The 18,176-nt window shown below is 32.6% G+C and overlaps 4 protein-coding genes across 6 annotated transcripts; 2 read left to right on the top strand and 2 right to left on the bottom strand.

The window, feature by feature from the left end:
- The first annotated feature begins 359 nt into the window (after window positions 1-359).
- LOC106100443 (ras-related GTP-binding protein C) lies at window positions 360-4,828 on the top strand. Its single transcript, XM_013279301.1, has 8 exons — window positions 360-688; window positions 767-906; window positions 987-1,215; window positions 2,978-3,073; window positions 3,191-3,409; window positions 3,514-3,656; window positions 4,081-4,229; window positions 4,504-4,828. Exons 1-8 carry the CDS (start codon window positions 686-688, stop codon window positions 4,704-4,706), a joined length of 1,182 nt encoding a protein of 393 aa, XP_013134755.1. The 5' UTR covers window positions 360-685; the 3' UTR covers window positions 4,707-4,828.
- Window positions 4,829-5,158: 330 nt separating this feature from the next.
- LOC106100717 lies at window positions 5,159-10,523 on the bottom strand. 3 transcript variants are annotated; one of them, XM_013279717.1, is made up of 11 exons: window positions 10,337-10,523; window positions 9,942-10,047; window positions 9,731-9,827; window positions 9,330-9,594; window positions 9,131-9,250; window positions 8,968-9,063; window positions 7,505-8,900; window positions 6,734-6,838; window positions 6,402-6,579; window positions 6,108-6,246; window positions 5,159-6,039 (listed from the first exon to the last, which is right to left on the bottom strand). In XM_013279717.1, the coding sequence occupies exons 1-11, from the start codon at window positions 10,345-10,347 to the stop codon at window positions 5,331-5,333; spliced, it is 3,222 nt and encodes a 1,073-aa protein (XP_013135171.1). In that variant the 5' UTR covers window positions 10,348-10,523; the 3' UTR covers window positions 5,159-5,330. The 3 variants fall into 3 exon arrangements, with proteins under 3 accessions (XP_013135171.1, XP_013135170.1, XP_013135169.1); XM_013279716.1 differs by lacking the exon at window positions 10,337-10,523 and having other exon boundaries at window positions 8,968-9,060; window positions 9,942-10,177; XM_013279715.1 differs by lacking the exon at window positions 10,337-10,523 and having other exon boundaries at window positions 9,942-10,176.
- Window positions 10,524-10,847: 324 nt separating this feature from the next.
- LOC106100718 (GPI transamidase component PIG-T) lies at window positions 10,848-12,918 on the bottom strand. The gene is made up of 3 exons (XM_013279718.1): window positions 12,568-12,918; window positions 11,197-12,486; window positions 10,848-11,114 (listed from the first exon to the last, which is right to left on the bottom strand). Exons 1-3 carry the CDS (start codon window positions 12,722-12,724, stop codon window positions 10,894-10,896), a joined length of 1,668 nt encoding a protein of 555 aa, XP_013135172.1. The 5' UTR covers window positions 12,725-12,918; the 3' UTR covers window positions 10,848-10,893.
- Window positions 12,919-13,076: 158 nt separating this feature from the next.
- LOC106100446 (uncharacterized symporter sll1374-like) lies at window positions 13,077-17,171 on the top strand. The gene is made up of 8 exons (XM_013279305.1): window positions 13,077-13,697; window positions 14,179-14,386; window positions 14,505-14,589; window positions 14,849-15,043; window positions 15,368-15,665; window positions 15,892-16,042; window positions 16,395-16,522; window positions 16,713-17,171. Exons 1-8 carry the CDS (start codon window positions 13,418-13,420, stop codon window positions 16,769-16,771), a joined length of 1,404 nt encoding a protein of 467 aa, XP_013134759.1. The 5' UTR covers window positions 13,077-13,417; the 3' UTR covers window positions 16,772-17,171.
- The last annotated feature ends 1,005 nt before the right edge of the window (window positions 17,172-18,176 follow it).

Raw genomic sequence — 18,176 nt, 5'->3', positions numbered from 1 at the left:
CAATCAAATAGGCACAAAATTTTATGGTTTAAAGCCTGTTCATGTAAATAGGTCAATGCATTTACAGTTTCATGCCTTTGTTCCGCAGTTTAGTAAAGAAACTTCAAATCTCATAAATATTTTACATTCCTCTTCAAATCTCACCCAACGCTTAGAAATCATGACTAACCTTATCATTGTATACTATGATTTCTAGTTTACATGATGAAACTACTACTTTTTGTCCAAACAAATAGTGGTTAGCAATTTTGTAGAAAAAGACAACTTACGATGAGAATTAGCAACGTGGCAACAAAATTATCTTGAATTGTTTTTTGGTCTGACAACTTTTCTTGCTGTCTTTGTCATTAATTGTCAATCTTAATTTTCATTCAAACTTCTTTATTGTATGACGAATCGAAAAGAAATAACAAAACTGATAATAATGAATAGATATGGTTCATAATACAATAAGAAGAAGTAATAGGTTATTTGATTTACAAGTATTTTATTTACTATTACCATAAAAAAATTAGTGGTCGTTTCGACATTGTGCTAACTAGTTTTGTTTCGTCATAAAAGCTTGTTGAAGAAGATTGATCCAATGTATTCTACATATTGTGTTTAATAACCGTCGTAGGAAATGTAGTTTATAAGCAACGTATAAATATTTAATTTGTATTTTCATTTTACTCAAAATCACAAAATGGTATGTAATTACTTAACTACATTTAGCAAGTATAAAAGAAGGCGTTCATTATGTTACAGTCCATTAATTTTGTTCCAGAGCTATCAAGACGAATCCAGTTACGTAGGGTCCTTTCCTAAGGACTTCAGCTATGGGCCATTTGAACAGAATGGGGAGAATGACAATGCATCATTGCAGGAAGATCATAAACCAAGAATTTTACTTATGGGATTAAGAAGGTATAAATGTTTTGACCATATTAGTGTTTATTAAATTTTATAGTGTATAGTTTTAACAAACATATACATTTCTCTTTTAGATCTGGAAAGTCATCAATACAGAAGGTTGTATTTCATAAAATGTCACCCAATGAAACCTTGTTCTTGGAATCCACAAACAAAATAGTTAAAGATGACATCAACAATAGCAGTTTTGTTCAGTTTCAAATATGGGACTTTCCTGGACAAATAGACTTCTTTGATCCTACTTTTGATTCTGATACTATATTTGGAGGCTGTGGTGCACTGGTTTTTGTCATTGATGCCCAGGTAATTATGTTTGAACCTTTTTTAACGTATTTAAGGGTTAATTTGTTACTTATATTAATGAATGATAGATGTCTTTCACTGTAGAGTAAATTTGAAACAGAGATAAGTGATAAATTGGAACAAAGCATTTTTTTTTTAACAAGACCAAGTCACAGACTAAAGCTAGTATAGTGTCAGTATTCCTAACTCAAAATTTTAAGCATAAATTTTAATTGATACTTTTTAGATGACATTAAACAACTGTAAAAAGTAATTGTTTTTATTTTGTAACATTATTCTTTATTTAAAATAGAACTTTCTATTTACCAAATGACTCAATATCACTTTACTCCTTTATCAGCAACATTACTGTACATCACAATGTGAGTGTACTGTATTCAACATGTAGGTATTTGAAAATGTAAATTATATGAACAGTTGATTAGTTTGTTACAATGTATGCATAGCAACAAAATTAATATCATTTGCCACTTTGCAAACTACTTTATTCATAATTAATATTCAATACTCACTGACCTCTATAAATGGACAGGCTATGAAACGAAGTATTTTGTTCCAATTTGATTTGTCAGTTTGGTTTTTCCTAGTGATGAGATTTAAAACTAATAATAAAGATAGAATTATCTCTCAGCAACTGCAATTGCTGTGTTTAAAAGAAAACAGGCATTGAGATCATCTTCCACTTGCCCTTATACCTTATGGAGGTTCAGTACAGTATGTGCTGCTCTGCCATACTCCTTCATTCATTCCATCTCTATCAGCGGTCATATCTGAATCCACTCCTTTCTTAAGCACATCCTCTTTCACACAATCCATCCATACTTTCTTTGGTCTTCCTCTACCTTTGTACCCATCCACATTCAATCTTAACACTTTCTGGTTTATGTCCCCATTGTTTCATTGCATAACATTTTCATACCATGCTAACCTTTTGCTTCTCAATTTCTCCACCGCTACTTTCACACTTCCTCTAATGTAGAAATCAACATGCATAATACAATAAAATACATTGTAAAATGATAGTTTGTTATGATCTATTAATAGGTTCAAATGGTCTATTCCACACTATAAATAAACAGGTCTCGCTTGACCTGTCCATTTTACTGAACTAGCTAATTTAAAATTTTAATTGTAATTTCTACATTATATGTTATTTTATACAAGCATTATGCAGCATATGCAAAACAAGTTAATATCAGCAACATCTTAGTAATAAAACTCTGTATTCTATACAATAAGAGGTCAAATGTTATAATTACATGTTTATACAGTCTGTGTTCATCATATGTGAATTGCAATATTTGTAATATTGCTTCATATCAGCCAGTGTTGATATTTTATTACCAGTTATGTTAATCTGCTAGTATTCATATATACTTAGCTTTTATTTAATGTCATATTTAATACTAGCTGGTATAAGAAAATATACAAACTATGTAAACAACAAAAACTATGTATCCCTCGGGAAGCGGACATTATTCGACGATGAACCCATGTGTATTTCAGACTTTGATTTATACCTGTGCCAAATTTCAATAAGATATGTTGAACCGTTGCAGAATTATCAACCGAACATAATGCACCCCAGGGGAACAGTAACTATTTCCGGGATTAAAAGTAGCCTATGTGATCTTGTAGACTATACTCTACATCTGTGTAGAATTTAATGGAGATCCGTTTAGCCATTTAGGCTACAAGCTGTAACATCCATCCATCCATCTAAACTTTCACATTTATAACATAAGTATGATTCACATTATAGGATGATTACCAAGATGCTTTGGAGAAACTGCAGCTCACAGTAACAAAGGCATACAGAGTAAATAGCAATATTAAGTTTGAAGTCTTCATTCATAAAGTGAGTACAGTATCTAATTTTTCTAACCATTTTATTTAACTTTATTGAGCTACAGGATGTTTAAAATGTCATATGATTTTTTTAACTTGTCATATAGTTTTAAATAATTTGTTACAGGTTGATGGTCTTAATGACGATTACAAAATGGAATCTCAAAGGGACATCCATCACCGTGCGAATGAAGATTTAGTTGAAGCCGGTTTAGATCATGTTCACTTATCATTCCATCTAACGTCTATATATGATCACTCTATATTCGAAGCATTCAGTAAAGTAGTTCAAAAGTTAATACCACAACTGCCAACTTTAGAAAACCTTCTCAATATATTAATTTCTGTAAGTAAAATAAATTAACTACTGTTTCGAAATTTTGCTTAAAATATTGATTCTGTCAAAGGATTTTAATTTCCCTTTTGTTTAGTATTGACTGTTTTTTATAGAACTCTGGTATTGAGAAAGCATTCCTGTTCGACGTAGTGTCGAAGATCTACATAGCGACGGACAGCTCGCCCGTCGACATGCAGAGCTACGAGCTCTGCTGCGACATGATCGACGTCGTCATTGATATCTCATGTATATACGGGTATGTATTCTTACTAATATTATAAATGCGAAAATTTAGATGGATGGATAGATGTTTGTTAGAGTTTGTATCCTAAACGGATGAACGGATCTGGGTTGGATTTTTTTTAATTTCACGAGGACAGAGTCGGGGGCGAAAGCTAGTATGTCTATATTTTAATTTCTAACTTTATTATTAAAGCCCGCTCCGATTTATCTGACAGTATTATCTAAACAGTCGGATCATTCAGATAAATGTTGGTATATTGGCAAAATTAAAATTCTAGGTAGATCTTAGATTTTTCTAAATAATCGAAGTATTCATATAAAACTTGTGTAGCGGGCTTAACATTGTGCCTAATAATTTGACTGATTTTGAATGAACATGTGTTTTATTTGTTCCTCAGTATGTTTGAATTTTATGTTTAAGCTTGCTATTTTTACAGTATGGTGGATGAAACTGAAGTGAACACATTCAACAGTCAAAGCTCCAGCCTGATCAAGCTCAACAACGGCACGGTGCTGTATCTGCGCGAGGTCAACAAGTTCCTCGCGCTCGTCTGCATTCTGCGCGAGGAAAACTTCCAGAAGCAGGGTATTTATCATCTTTTCATAGATTTCAGTATAAATTATATTTATTTATTTCCTGAACCTAATAGTTTTTATGACGCGCCCTTAGAATGGGCAGAACTAGAGAGGCTACACCCTCTTTAGAATAGATAATTGTAAAATAGTCCTCCCTTGATCTAGCCTAGATCTTCGTCAGGCGACGCGAGTGTTTCTCAATTGTCACCTTTACTCCTTAGTAACCTCTATGAATAATTTATTCCTGGTTCTCATATATTTCCCCATGTTCCGTGTAAATGCAGGTGTTATAGATTACAACTTCTTGTGCTTCCGCGACGCGATCACGCAAGTGTTCGAGTTACGCAACAAGAGCCAGGGAGCGCTGGCGGCGGCGCGCGCGCAACACGATGACGTCATCGCCAACGGCGCCGGCGACTGCGACACCCCGCACACACCCCATACCCCGCACACACCCCACACCGCCGCAGACACGCAACTTCTATAGCACAACACTTTTGTACGTTATTTCTATAACCCTAGATAAAAGCTTATTACGTGTAATTTGTATGTTCGGTTCAATAAAATATTCATTATAATATATTGTTAATAAAAGCATATTTTTATCAAGTTTGAATATTTATTGCCGCGAGCGCATCAATGGACTATTTTTATTATTTAGATAATATGATTAGATTATATAAAAAAGTTTTCTTGAGTGTTCATTGAAAAACGTTATTGTGAGAAATAACTTGGCTCCTGAACAATATAAAGATAGGTAAACAATGGATTATAAATAAAATGAGACTTCCATAAAAAAAAATTAATTCTTAAAAATATACAAACATACTCAATTTTCATATCAAACTTTTATAAATAGTAGACAAACACATTTCCATGATTTTAACATTACATATTTCAAAATAAGGTAAAAAGAAATACATTTCAGCAAAATATTAAACAAATTCATAAATACAACTGCACTCTAAAATATTTAAAATGATTTTAAATTCATGACATGATTTTATTACCTTAACATTAATTACGTTCAACATTCATAGATATCAAAATGCATGTAAGACACTACAAATGTTGGAAAATTAATTATAAAACTAAATACATGATAGCTACGTTAGGTGCAAGGAGGAGCAATTTCTTGTTTACAATAGCATTCAGTTTTGGGTATAGTACGGCCCGAGGTCGGTTGAAAGCAAAGAGGTGGTTGCAGAGGTCGGGACGCGGCCGCCGTCAGTCTGTCTATACTTGTCTTGATCAAAGAGATCTTGTAGCGGCGTTCTCGCTCCTGTCGGAGCCTTTCAACGTGCTGCGCGTGCGCAATACTGCGCTGCAACATCGCCAGGCTGTCCGTGCGCGCCGGGAACTTCTCCACATTACACGACACTTCACCCACTTCCGCGGTATCCGTGTCCACTATCTCTTTATGGTCCAAAATCATACCCAAATTCAATTTCATATTTGTCGGGCCGTCTCTAAACGTAAGGTACACGCTCGCCTGATCCAGTACTCGCAACGAAAAGTTTTCATTAACTTTCAACGCTTTCATTTTTATTTGAAACGGTTTGAACTTTTGCGTTAGTTTCTTGCTTTTCTCCTTAATAAAATTATCGAACTCGATCGCTAGCATTTCTTCGTTATCCGGTCGCAAAGTTTGAGTGTCCCTGCCTCCTAGTTTTAGTATTTCCGGATCTTTGACAGCCATTTGTGTGTCCAACATAACTTTTTGTAAGATCGGAGGATCGTTTAATTCGTGCCATTTCCAATGTGATACCGGCCCTATGCTTTTATCTAACACGATACCTTCGGTTTGATTGTACTTGAGTCTTAAAAGTAAACGAAAATAATTGAAATTATGAATAATGCTTTGAAACTCTGTGGCATTGAATTTTACCTTGTTTTCCCTGTGTGATCAAAGACAATGCCGTTGCCGAGGTAGTCGAATGTCGCTAGTACGGTTATCGGTCGAGGGCAACCTTGATCGTCGGGCTCTCCATTACTGTACACCACGTATCGCTGACCAGCGTTCATCTCTACAAAGTGTAGTCGACGAATAAGTACAGATATCGTTGTAAACATTTTATTAACAATTTGATTTGTCTACAATTCGATCGTCTTTACGACACATATGTCATCATGTTGGTTATCTTCATTTACGATTTTTTTGTTAAACATCCTTTGAGCTTACCCTCCGCGTTATAATAATCCAACGCTAATCTGCCATTCCTGTAATACCAGCGCCCTCTTCCGTCTTCGTGGAACTCAGCGAGAATCTCACCCGTGTCGTAGTACATCACCTGTTTGCTTTTGTTGTTCTCGAACCAGTCGAATTCAGGATGCGAAGGTCGCATACGGTAGACGTTCAACTAATACAGAAAAAAATGTAGAGGGTACAAATATATCATGTATTAAGCTGTAAAAATGTAACAATTGAGAACTTTACCATTCCACAGTTCAGCTATGATTATTACCTTTTGTTTGCCAAGTATTGGGCTTTTAACATTAAGATATTCTAATTACCTTGCGAACTATTTTCTCGGTGGGTAGCATGGTCCATTCCTTGTCAATGAACGAACGATTCGACAACGCATATCGTACAGTGCCTTTGGCAGCTTCTTGGTCGCTCTGAAAAAGGTTTAAACCTGTGAAGCACTACGCAACAACAGGCTGGCGAATTCGCACAGTACAAAGTCTTGACCATTTTACAATATACGTGTCTATGTACATTTAACTATTCGTTACTATTCTTGCTTCGATAACTTCATGAAATTCGTTTCCGACTTACGTAACTTGAGTTTTACTACATTTAAACTTATGACCCAACACTTATGAATGACTAGGTATTGATAAAATAAATCGAAACTTCAGAAACCCAGCATAAGTCTTACGTATTTATATGATCAATATTGTAAACTTACGGTAACAGATTCAGATTTTTTCTTAGACATTTGTAAGTAGTATTAACAAACTAACAATCTATATAAAAACAAAACTAACTTCAAAATACATGCTATTAAATAAATTTATTTATAAAATTGTAGGAACATTTGCTATGACAAACCATCAAGTGACAATTTGACAATGAAAAACATTGTCACAATTTCGCTGTTACCTGCCAGTAATGCTTTTAAAATACTATAATAATAGTATTATATTTTCTGTGGTTATACATAATATTGCTGTAGTTCGGCGAATTAATTTCAAAACATAAAACTATATTATATTAACACGGTGAGCTCATCAATCATGCGAATATAACATTAAGATTTAATTGAAAAAAAAAATACTTACATCTTTTCTTTTCCTTTTACCTTCTGTACATATATCAATGGAGGTTTTCTTATCCATGACCTCTTTTTTAACTTCTGTATCAACCACATAAAACGTAGATTCAAATAACAAAGGTCGAATTTCTTTCCTCTTATCCCTTTTATCATGTAGTCTTTGTTTTAAGATCTTTTGGCCTATTATGATTTCATTAACTTTGATCAATTTGCTTTTTTTCAATAACTCTTCAATGTCAGTGTCTAAATCAGAATCTTCTTGGCTATCCGAGGGTGTTTTTTCAACTTTGGGAGGTGGTTGACGCTGAACTGGCGGAGGCAAAATATACAGTTCTGATTGCGTTAATTTTTTTGCTTTCTCTTGTTGCGTTGAATCTTTAAACTTGAGCAAGCCTAAGTCATTGTCGTCAAGAGAACCTTTCCTAATCTTAACTTGGTTTACATTTACATTTTCCGCGTAAGCAGATTTACTTCTTTTTTCTTTCTCGCTTTCTTTTGGAGCCTTAGGTTCTTTTGGAACTTTAGATTCTTTTGGAGCTGTTAGCTTATCTTTAGCATCCTTTATGGCCTTAGTATAAGATTCGCTTACAGCTACTTTATCTTCTTTTTGTGGTTTCCGCTGAGGGGCTGGTTTTTCTTCCTTCTTTTTCGACAATTCTTTAGAAGCTTTCTTCACTGCCATGATTAAGCCGTCACCGCTCTCTTCTACTTTTTTTATCTTTTCTGGTTTTATTTCCGCATATTTCATTTCAGTTTCCCGCTCTTTTTTAAAAGGTTGACGATCCTTCTTGCTAAGTTCTGTGACATTTTTCTCCAACCTACCAGAAGTAATTTCTTTATCAGGTTTACGTTTTGTCTTCTCAGCCCTTTCAATCCTTTTTGGACTCGGTGATTCAGGGTGGATTTTCGGCCGCTTGCTTATGCGTTGGGCCGTACTTGTTCTAGATGAAGTATCTGAACTTTCGTAGCCTTTGTCTTTCTTTGAATCCTTATCCTTAATTATTCTACCACGTTTAATTTTACTTTTAACCACACTTGTATCAGACGAAACTTGAATTTCTTCTTTCTTTATGTCTTCCTCTACAGTTACACGAACAGATAAAAATTTCTTCTTCCTTTGTTTTTTCTCCCCTGATGCGGATTCCTCCTGTTGCCTTGTTTTTAACAACATCACTTTCTGTTGTATTTCTTTTAGCAATTCGCTTGAACTTGCGTAGTCTTTCAAATCGTTAATATCTGTTTCAGTTTTAGGAAAAACATACTTGAATGCTTCTTTGGAAAATCTTGTTATAATGGGCGTGATTGATTTAAATTCTCCATACTCGTCGAGAGAAAGTTCTGGATCTAACAAATGTCCCTCGTCCTTCGTCACTTCTTCTATATCGAAGTGACTTCGAACGTCCCTGTTAAAAATAATTGTATTAAATTTGTTTAAATCAAAATGGGAGCATTTACATACGAATGACTCACATTTTTGGCACCTCCGTAATTTGTTTTTGTTCATAAATACGTTCAGGCGACAAACACAATAAACTTGACTCCTTTTTACTTATATCTTCTTCACTGCTGAAGAAAGTACCAGAATAAAATTTGCTTTATTTAATCGTAAATGACCAATATATATTAAACGAACTTTTTAAAGATATCTTTGACACGTTGTTCATACTTTACTCGCTTCTGCGGCGATAATAGATCGGGTGAATGCGGCCCGCGTAGAACTTTTCGACGTAAAGCTAATAATTGGTGCGGAGAACTAAAAAGTCATTATTTAATATTTATCCTTAACCATACCAAAACAATATTCATTGAGGAATAATATTATATCAAAAAACCTTTTTCTATCCAATATCTGACGAATTTGCTCGATCCATTTCCCCGTGTACTCTTTCGTTAAACTATCTTGTAATGATTTATTTAAATTAAATTTATCATAAATATTATGACAATATTTACATGGTTCCACTTCACTTATTTGATCACTTATACAACAGTCGCAAATAACTATTATTTCGTTTTTCTTAATAGTTGTGTTTTTAAATACATTAGCAAGTCGTTTTAGTATAGCTCTACATCGTTGACAGGTAAAATCACTTGATTCTGGAAAGTGAAATTTTTTAAAATCATCTAAATATAACAAAAATATTACTCAAAGTCGACAACGCATCTAAAATTTTTCCTAGTGCGTAGTTCCAGTGCTTCTCATTTTACACGTGGATTTTAAAAATTGCTTTACCAATTTTTCTCAAAAATTCATTGGAATTTATCGTGTCATCTTGCGTATTTTGAAAAATAAAACCTTGGTGTTCTAACAAATCGTAATTTCTTTTATACTGAAAATCACAAAAGAAACAAGTTGATTAAGTTATTTAATTAAAAATTAGAACAGAAATTTGGTCTATGGCCCTTACAATTGTTAATTTGAGCTGTAATAAATATAAACTCACACTATCCGCATCTTGTGTGTATAGGTACACTTCAAAACCAGTTTCTGAAATAACTTTCTTAAACTCCTGACATTCGGTACAATTTTTACAACAAAGGCATTGTCTTCTGAAATGTTTGATGAGAAATAAAAAATCATCACAAACCTGCATCGAGACTGCATTATATACAAACTGGGAAGGCGTAAACCTTGGATGGATAATTGCAAAACAAGATTTTATAATAAATTACAAATATTGAGTCCCCAAATCAATACCCCCTTCATAAAAAATTCAAAACATTTTTTATTGGTAGTAAGAAATAGTCTCGTATTTAGATTTCTATAGTTTTACCAACCCTATTCAATCCAATTTCTATCTATAGTAATAGAACCTATATAACATTTAATAATACATACCCTAGAATCATTGTGAACTAAATGTATTTAGCTATATATTTGCCTAATTTCCTGACTAATTTTAGTCATTATTTTGGAAGTCCAAATTCAACACAATACAATTTCTCAAATTTCCCATGTATTATTTAATTTGACATCTAAGGACTGATAATTACTGTCAATCAATGACAATTTGAAAATTGCTAGCAATAGATTAAAAATAGCAACGAAGATCGTTTTTCCCTTTGGGGATCAGACTAATTCAATAAAAAAATTGCAATAATGCCTGGCAAATACTGGGTATCGTTTTATGGAATAATTATTAACTAAACAATACACTAGCAAAATATTAATATCCCCAAACCAGCAGGGTACACTAAGTAGCAGAGACTACCGATTTGGCTCATTGCATGTCACCAGCTTTCTGGATAGAGACAGTGCAAGATATCATTTAAAAAAGCTCAAATACCATTTAGAAATAAATATTATTGAAGGTTGAAATAAAATCACCATTATTAAAAACTTACCATTAGTTTATTAAATAATTATTTGGTAAATTGCAACTAATAACAATAATACTAATCCTGCTTCCTTTTAAACAAGTTCATTATCTTCTGTCGTAAAGATATAGGGCTGCCTACAGCTTTTAGTACAAGTTCTTTAGTGCAAATATTATGTAGAGGACCAAAGGCCAAAGCTACAACTGTACATGCAAGGCATATCACATTATATGGCATACTAAAATCAGGAGTTGGTAATGAAACCATTGCCCCATTAGTTCTAAATATGGCTGGATACCCTGAAACAAATGAAATTAAATGTCAAAAAACTTACATGCAAAAGGAATTAAAAAAAATTACATGCAAATTTTAAATACTTACATGGTTTTGATGCATTGATTACTGAATCAATAGTACTTCCAGTAAGAGGTAAGCTGGTGTAATTTCTGGCGGTTGGTAGATTTGCAGAAATCAAAGCTGAACCAATATAAAATCCATGATTGGCATCTGGAGGATATTCTTGCCATTTCAAAAACACAAATTCAAAATCAATTGTTATTGTTGTGGTAGACTTTGGAGGTAATTGCATAAGGAGTTCTAGATGATAAGGCTTCTGTCGACTTCTACCAGGAGAATAGTACAGAGATTTGACTAGCTTACTTTTTGCTTCTCCATTGATTCTTAGAGAGCTCAGTTGGATAGGCAGCCACCAGGGTGCATTTTCTAATAAAACAATATCAATTGGTGCCCAGTAGTTGTTTTTTATTTCTGTAACTATACCACCAAATTCTTTGCCATAACCAAGTACATATCGGTTAAATGTTAGTGGTGGTGGTATTGTTACCAGAACTTTATCTTTTGTACCATATTCAGCTCCAATGTTTATCATATGATTTGTTTGTATGATATTATAGATTGCTAATGTTGTATCACTGCCTCCTCTTTTTGATAATATAACATTGTCTGGCAAAGGATTTAATTTGAATGGAAATGTATCATTTGAGGTCACATCCACATATATTTTGCTAGATGACGACAATGGACAAGGTCCTGGTAAACCTTGACCAAACAGTTTTCTAAATGACCAATCTATACTGTTTATAATTTTTAAGTCATACACTAAAGCAACAGTTTGCTTTATTTCTAGGTTTATTTCAGAGCAGTCTTCAGCTTTGCAAATTTTTCTAACATGTACTCCTATGGAATGGTAATTAGTGTTGTGAATCATTCTTGAATTAAGCAGTGTTGCAAATCCATGGCTCGACTCACATGGTAATAATTTTTTCCATGGTGTCAAATTTTCTGTGCAAACTATTTCTCTTGGCAATGTAGCATATCTTAGTTGTGATGTAACATTCTTATTGGCTTTTATTGCCCCCATAGGCCACATGGCCATCTGTGGTGTTACAGTATTAAAATTATCAATAAAGTTGAGCGAAGCACAAAATAGTCCAGAAAGAGTAGCACTCAACTTCCTCCATTGAGTGTCAACATCAGTGACAGTGGGCGAAAACCACGCGTAAAGCTCTGCACCAGAAGATGCATCTAAAATAGGATAGCCCCATTTATTGTGTCTCCATTGGCCTTCTGTCAATGTTAGATGTAGCTCATCAACTTCGTAACGAGACATAATTTCGCCTAGGGATCGTGGCGCTAAGTGGGAATGTTCAACTGAAAATTTAAAAACATTTAATTTACTAAACAACTAAATACAAGTATCTAGATAAGATAAATATTTAATTAAATTCATACATGATGTTTCCTCATTTTGAGTAATAAATTGGAAAAAAACGTAAAGATTAGTCGGCGGTAAAGGCTTAATGAATATTTCTTCTTTAAAATCATCTGCAACGACGTAAACAATTGCTACAGACAGTAATAAAAGTATGTTCCGAAATTTAATCCGCATTGTAGATGATTACTATGATACTGAATTAAGGTATGCCGCTTTTTATACTAGTAGAGTTTCAAACTAGTAAGCGTACAGTAACAAATCGTTTTAATATTTAAGTGGGTTCAAGTAACACTAAAAACATATTTTTTCAGAAACAGAATTGCACAGAAATATGATAAGCAAATGTCAATAACATTTATTGTTGACAGTTGACTTTGCTTTTAATGTCTAAAAAGATAAAAAAAATTGTCTTAACTTTTTACATTAATTTCGTATATCTGTATAAGTTTAATGTTTACTTATTTGCCGCGAAAACAAGTTAAATTGTTACCATTAACGAAACACTAGAAAAGACATAATTTCACATTATTTAACACTTAAATCAATTTAATTCAACAAAAAATGTTATGGAATCCTGTGTGGAAAGAAAGCAGGATATCGACAGGAAATGTGTCAACTTGACAATATCAGTTGTCAACATAAAAGAATTGGAATTGGTATAGATCGGCTTTATTTCTTTGTTAAGTGAAATAAAATTTGGCTATTATGTGCCTGAAAAATAAATATAACCAAAAGCTTTTTCTTTAAACAAAACTTATGTAGTGATTTTTAATTCGAATAACTGGAGTTAACAGAAAAAAGGCATCAACAAAGCAGTTCTGTTTTTTTTTAGTATTGGAACTGGCAAATACAACTTTTTTATTAAAAATGGATAATGAGTTTTATGACAGATCAACAAGTTTACGCCTCCAATTAGGTTATGGAATTGGTCATGTTTTAAATGATGTGTGTGCCAGTTTGTGGTTTACATATTTTTTGGTATTTTTCCACTTGGTTCTTGAATTTACTTCCACTCAAGCAGGAAATTTGATGCTCATTGGGCAAGTAGTTGATGCTTTAGCTACTCCCTTCGTTGGCTATCATTCTGACCACACAGATAATTATTTAAGTGCAAGATATGGCAAAAGGAAATTGTGGCATTTGTTTGGTAAGTTTCATTAGTATTTAATGACATAAAATTACTACTAACATATACTATTCTAACAGATTTATTAACTCTTATAACAGTGGTAGTGCCCGCTCTAACATCTTAGCATGAATGGGCCGGCACGCCAGGTGTAATACTACAACCACATAGAAGACAGGCGTGAAATGGAAGCAATTCCGTGTTTCGTGTGATGAGTGTGGTGCCGGAGGCCTAATTTAAATCCCTTCCTCTTTACCACCTTTTTCTTATAAGAAGAGGATGGGAAGGGGAAGAGGATTTGACGGTGGAGGAGATGCATAGGAAGGGGAAATGTCCTCTTTATGTGCGTCTCCTCCTCCGTTGTATACGGGTAGGCATCACATCTGTAATTACGGATGTCTATGGGCAACGGTCGCTTCGCCATTTTGGCGGATTCAGGTGGCCGCTTGCTCGTTTGTCACCTTATGTTATAAAAAAAAAAACTCATTACTTTTCCTTCCAGGTACTGTTTGTGTCCTGTCATCATTTCCATTTATATTTATGGACTGCATTGGATGTTCGATGGCTCACAAATGGGCACAGATGTATTACTTTGCTTCATTCATATTAATTTTTCAAATTGGATGGGCAGCTGTGCAGATTTCTCATTTAAGTTTGATACCGGAACTTGCAGAAGACCCACATATAAGAACACATCTTACAGCTATTAGGTAACAAAAGATAATATTGGAAAGAGATGTAATGAATGATATATTGATACTAGTCTTCCAATACATATTTATGAATACTTTTAAAACTTGTCTATTGATATTTTTCTTTGTATTCCAGATTTGGATTTACTGTATTTTCTAATTTATTTGTCTATATTATCACGTGGATTGTGTTACATATTACTGGTGAATGTGATAAACAGGTATATAGTTGTATAAATTTTACTTACTTTGTGTGAAATTATTTTAAAGGAGAGTTATTGACTTTATTCACTATTTTCAAAACAATATATATATATCTTGAAACAGTTTAAATTTGAATGGAAATTATGAAACAATAACAATATTTATGACATATTAACAAAAAGTTCCAATTTTTTTACAAAATTCATTATTTTTAATATTTCACATGTTATTCCAAACTCAAATATAATTTTGTTTAAAACATGTTTTTTCTTATAGCAAGTGGGTCCAGCTGATGCTTGGAAGTTCCGACACATTGTTTATATAGTACTTGGTGTGGGAACAGTAGCATCTGTACTATTCCACATATTTGTCTCTGAAGAAAGAGGTTTGAGACAACAACAACCATTAATTGATTATAATGATAATAACAGAGTCCATTTTAGTATATTCCGAAAGGGTATATTGTATCAGGTAAGGTATAACACATTTTACTTATAAAATAATCAACTAATTAATATCATTATTAATTTTTCTATGAGATATTTCAAATATGAGTTGTTAAATCTTTTAATAATAATTGTTAACATTATCTTAATATATTTTCAATATAACAACTGTTATAAGCCCACAGCTGTTTTTAAATGAGTTGCATGTTGTATTTTAATACCATTTTTCTATCCTGAACTTTAAATTTACTAATTAAGATGAATGAAGTAATCGTTCACTGTAATTTTTACAGATTCCTGCAGTGTCATTTCTTTGGATTTATTCAATTTTAAAAATTAATTATTTCAGGTAGCAAGTATTTACATGAGTACAAGACTTGTAGTCAACATATCTCAAGTGTTTATCCCGTTATATTTACACAAGACATTGGGTTTAGCGGCTAGATCATTAGCAGTGATACCTCTAGCTATGTACCTGGGTAGTCTGCTAGCCGCTGGGGCACAGAGATTGGCTCCCAGATCGTTTACCCGCAAACTGAATTACTTGCTAGGATCAGTATGTTCTCTAGCTGCTTTTGTTTGGATTTATCTAGATTCAGATTATGACTACAAAGTTTATTATATTTATGTTGTTGCGGTGCTCATAGGTCAGTAAATATTGAAGATAGCATTATACTGTAATTATGCTAAGCATGCACTTATTAATAAATTAGTTAACAACTGATGCAGTTGTAAAGATAGTATATGTATTGTATTTTATATCGAAAATAAACATTTTATAACATAAGTCTGTTACTATTAATTTTAAAACGAAAAACATCAAATCAAATGGTTCTAAATGATTGCTGTTAACAATTATATTTTGTTTTGTAGGTTTTGGTGGATCTCAAATGCTTGTAACAAGTCTGTCACTGACAGCTGATCTGGTGGGTGACAGGACGGAGGCATCAGCCTTTGTATATGGTCTTATGAGCTTCACAGACAAACTATCATGTGGAGCTGTCATTGCTATTATACAGTTGTAGTAAGTTTCCTATTATTACCAACTACAATCCCTAGAATAGACTTTCCATCCCTCCTCCACCTCTTAGACAATCGCAAAATGTAAAATATGTATAAAAACTGCTTAGAACTACTAAGATCTTGCTTACCCCTATAGATTCACATAGGCAGCTCAAAAACTAATTGTCAGGTATTTAATTTATAAAAAAAAATGGACCAAATGGTTAAAGCCACCCCTAGATCTAGCCTAGATTATTGGCTTGCGTCGCTCTTGACCCTTAGTATAGATTTCTCAAACTTAGGCTTCACTAAGAGGAATGGATTGTGACAAAATAACGACATTCAAGATCTTAATAGTGTTTATACATTTTCAGTGCGGATGGTGCAAGTACTGAGTACTACCGCAGTGTGCTATCCTGTGTGTGCGGGGGCGCCACTGTTCTAGGGCTTATTTGTACACTAACAACGCCTAAGTTAACACCAGATACTCAAATTGCTAATGGTAAGTAACAATATTAAAAATTTTACCAATCTTTTGAATCTAAACATTTTGTATTTGCACAAATGACTAAGTTGTATGTTTCTCTGTTATGGAACAAAACAAAGTTTTGATTTTTAAAATTATATTTAAGATAACACATATAAACAGGTTTTAAAAGATTAAATATACTATGACTTGTGTTTGTTCACAGATAATAATCCATCTATCAATACAATTGAAGAAACAGGCCCACCAACGGATTTGCTATAAATTAATTGTATCAAAATACTTAAGCATTAAGTGGCTGTTTCCACTTGGCAGTTATCTGGCTGTCATTTTGTATAGCAATCGCCACAGCACCAGTGGAAATAGGTACTAAATTGCACTGTTGTAGTTCATTGCTATATTTCAAGTACTTACCACATATAAGATGACATAGGGAATTGAAAAGCCTGATACACACATCTTCAGTTTAAAGCACAGTTTTAACAGAATAGTCTGAGTGTTAATTTAAAACTAAAGGAGTATAGCTGGCTTAATATGTAATTTACAAGGTTAAGTAGCATCAACTTGTTTTAGTTGCTTTTGTGATATTATATGTTAAAATATTTCGATTATTTGCAAAGATATTATTAATTTAAAATACAATTATACGTAAATTATTACAACATTAAATTAAGTAACATAATGGGACATAACTAGATTATTTTATTTAAAAGGTTATTTTAAATATTTTGTTCCTAGATCTTTTCAGATTTTGTTTATATTTAACTAACTCAATTTTTTGTAATTTAGTACATAGTATAATTTATTGTTTAATATCCTAGATTACTACTAATCTTTAAAAAACATTGACAATTAAAAACACTGCAAGGTAAAACTGAATCACCTTAATATCTTGTTAATTAAACAACTAGATTTACTGTATAAATATGATTATTATGACTTATGATCTCCATGTAAATTAGTATGTCAGTATATTATTCTCTTGGCTTTAGAATATATGTAATTTTTTCCATATCATGTGAAGACAGTTTTTAATGGTCAGTAGAAACATATCTTTTATCTTTATGCTATAAGCTTAGTATATTACATATCTCAATGCTGGTATTCTTGTAAGTTAATTTTAAAGGTATTGTAATTCTGAAATTACCCATAGAATAATTTAATTAGTGAATTTAATATCTGTATTTTTTAAATAATTTATTCTGGAGTTAATCTGAAAAATATCTGTTAAAAAAATAATGTTTGATTTACAACTATTTGACACGCACATTGTTATTAGTTTAAGGTTTTTGAAAAGAGATTTGCCTATTTTTGTAAATGTCGTTTAATTTTACATGACTGTTACAATTAATAGTTTTATTTTCAATGTTGTTTTATATTGAAGTTTTTATTTCAATAATTTACATGGAAAAATGTGTTTATTTATGATGTATAGTTGTATAATAATGCAAAGCATATAACTAATAAATTATTTAAAAAAACTAATCTATTATTTTAAATCTGCATATGTAGTATAACCATATTATGATACTATAATAAATGCGAAAGTTTAGATGGATGGATGGATGTTTGTTAGAGTTTGTAGCCTAAATGGCTGAACGAATTTCTATGAAATTTGGCATAAATGTAGAGGATAGTCTGGAAGAAAACATAAGCTACTCTGTTTTGT

The sequence above is a fragment of the Papilio polytes genome, unplaced genomic scaffold (assembly GCF_000836215.1).
Source record: "Papilio polytes unplaced genomic scaffold, Ppol_1.0 DF824047.1, whole genome shotgun sequence".
In the NCBI taxonomy this organism is placed as follows: Eukaryota; Metazoa; Arthropoda; class Insecta; order Lepidoptera; family Papilionidae; genus Papilio; species Papilio polytes.
The sequence above is the reverse complement of the archived record's forward strand: the minus strand, read 5'-3'. Positions and strand labels throughout refer to the sequence as shown.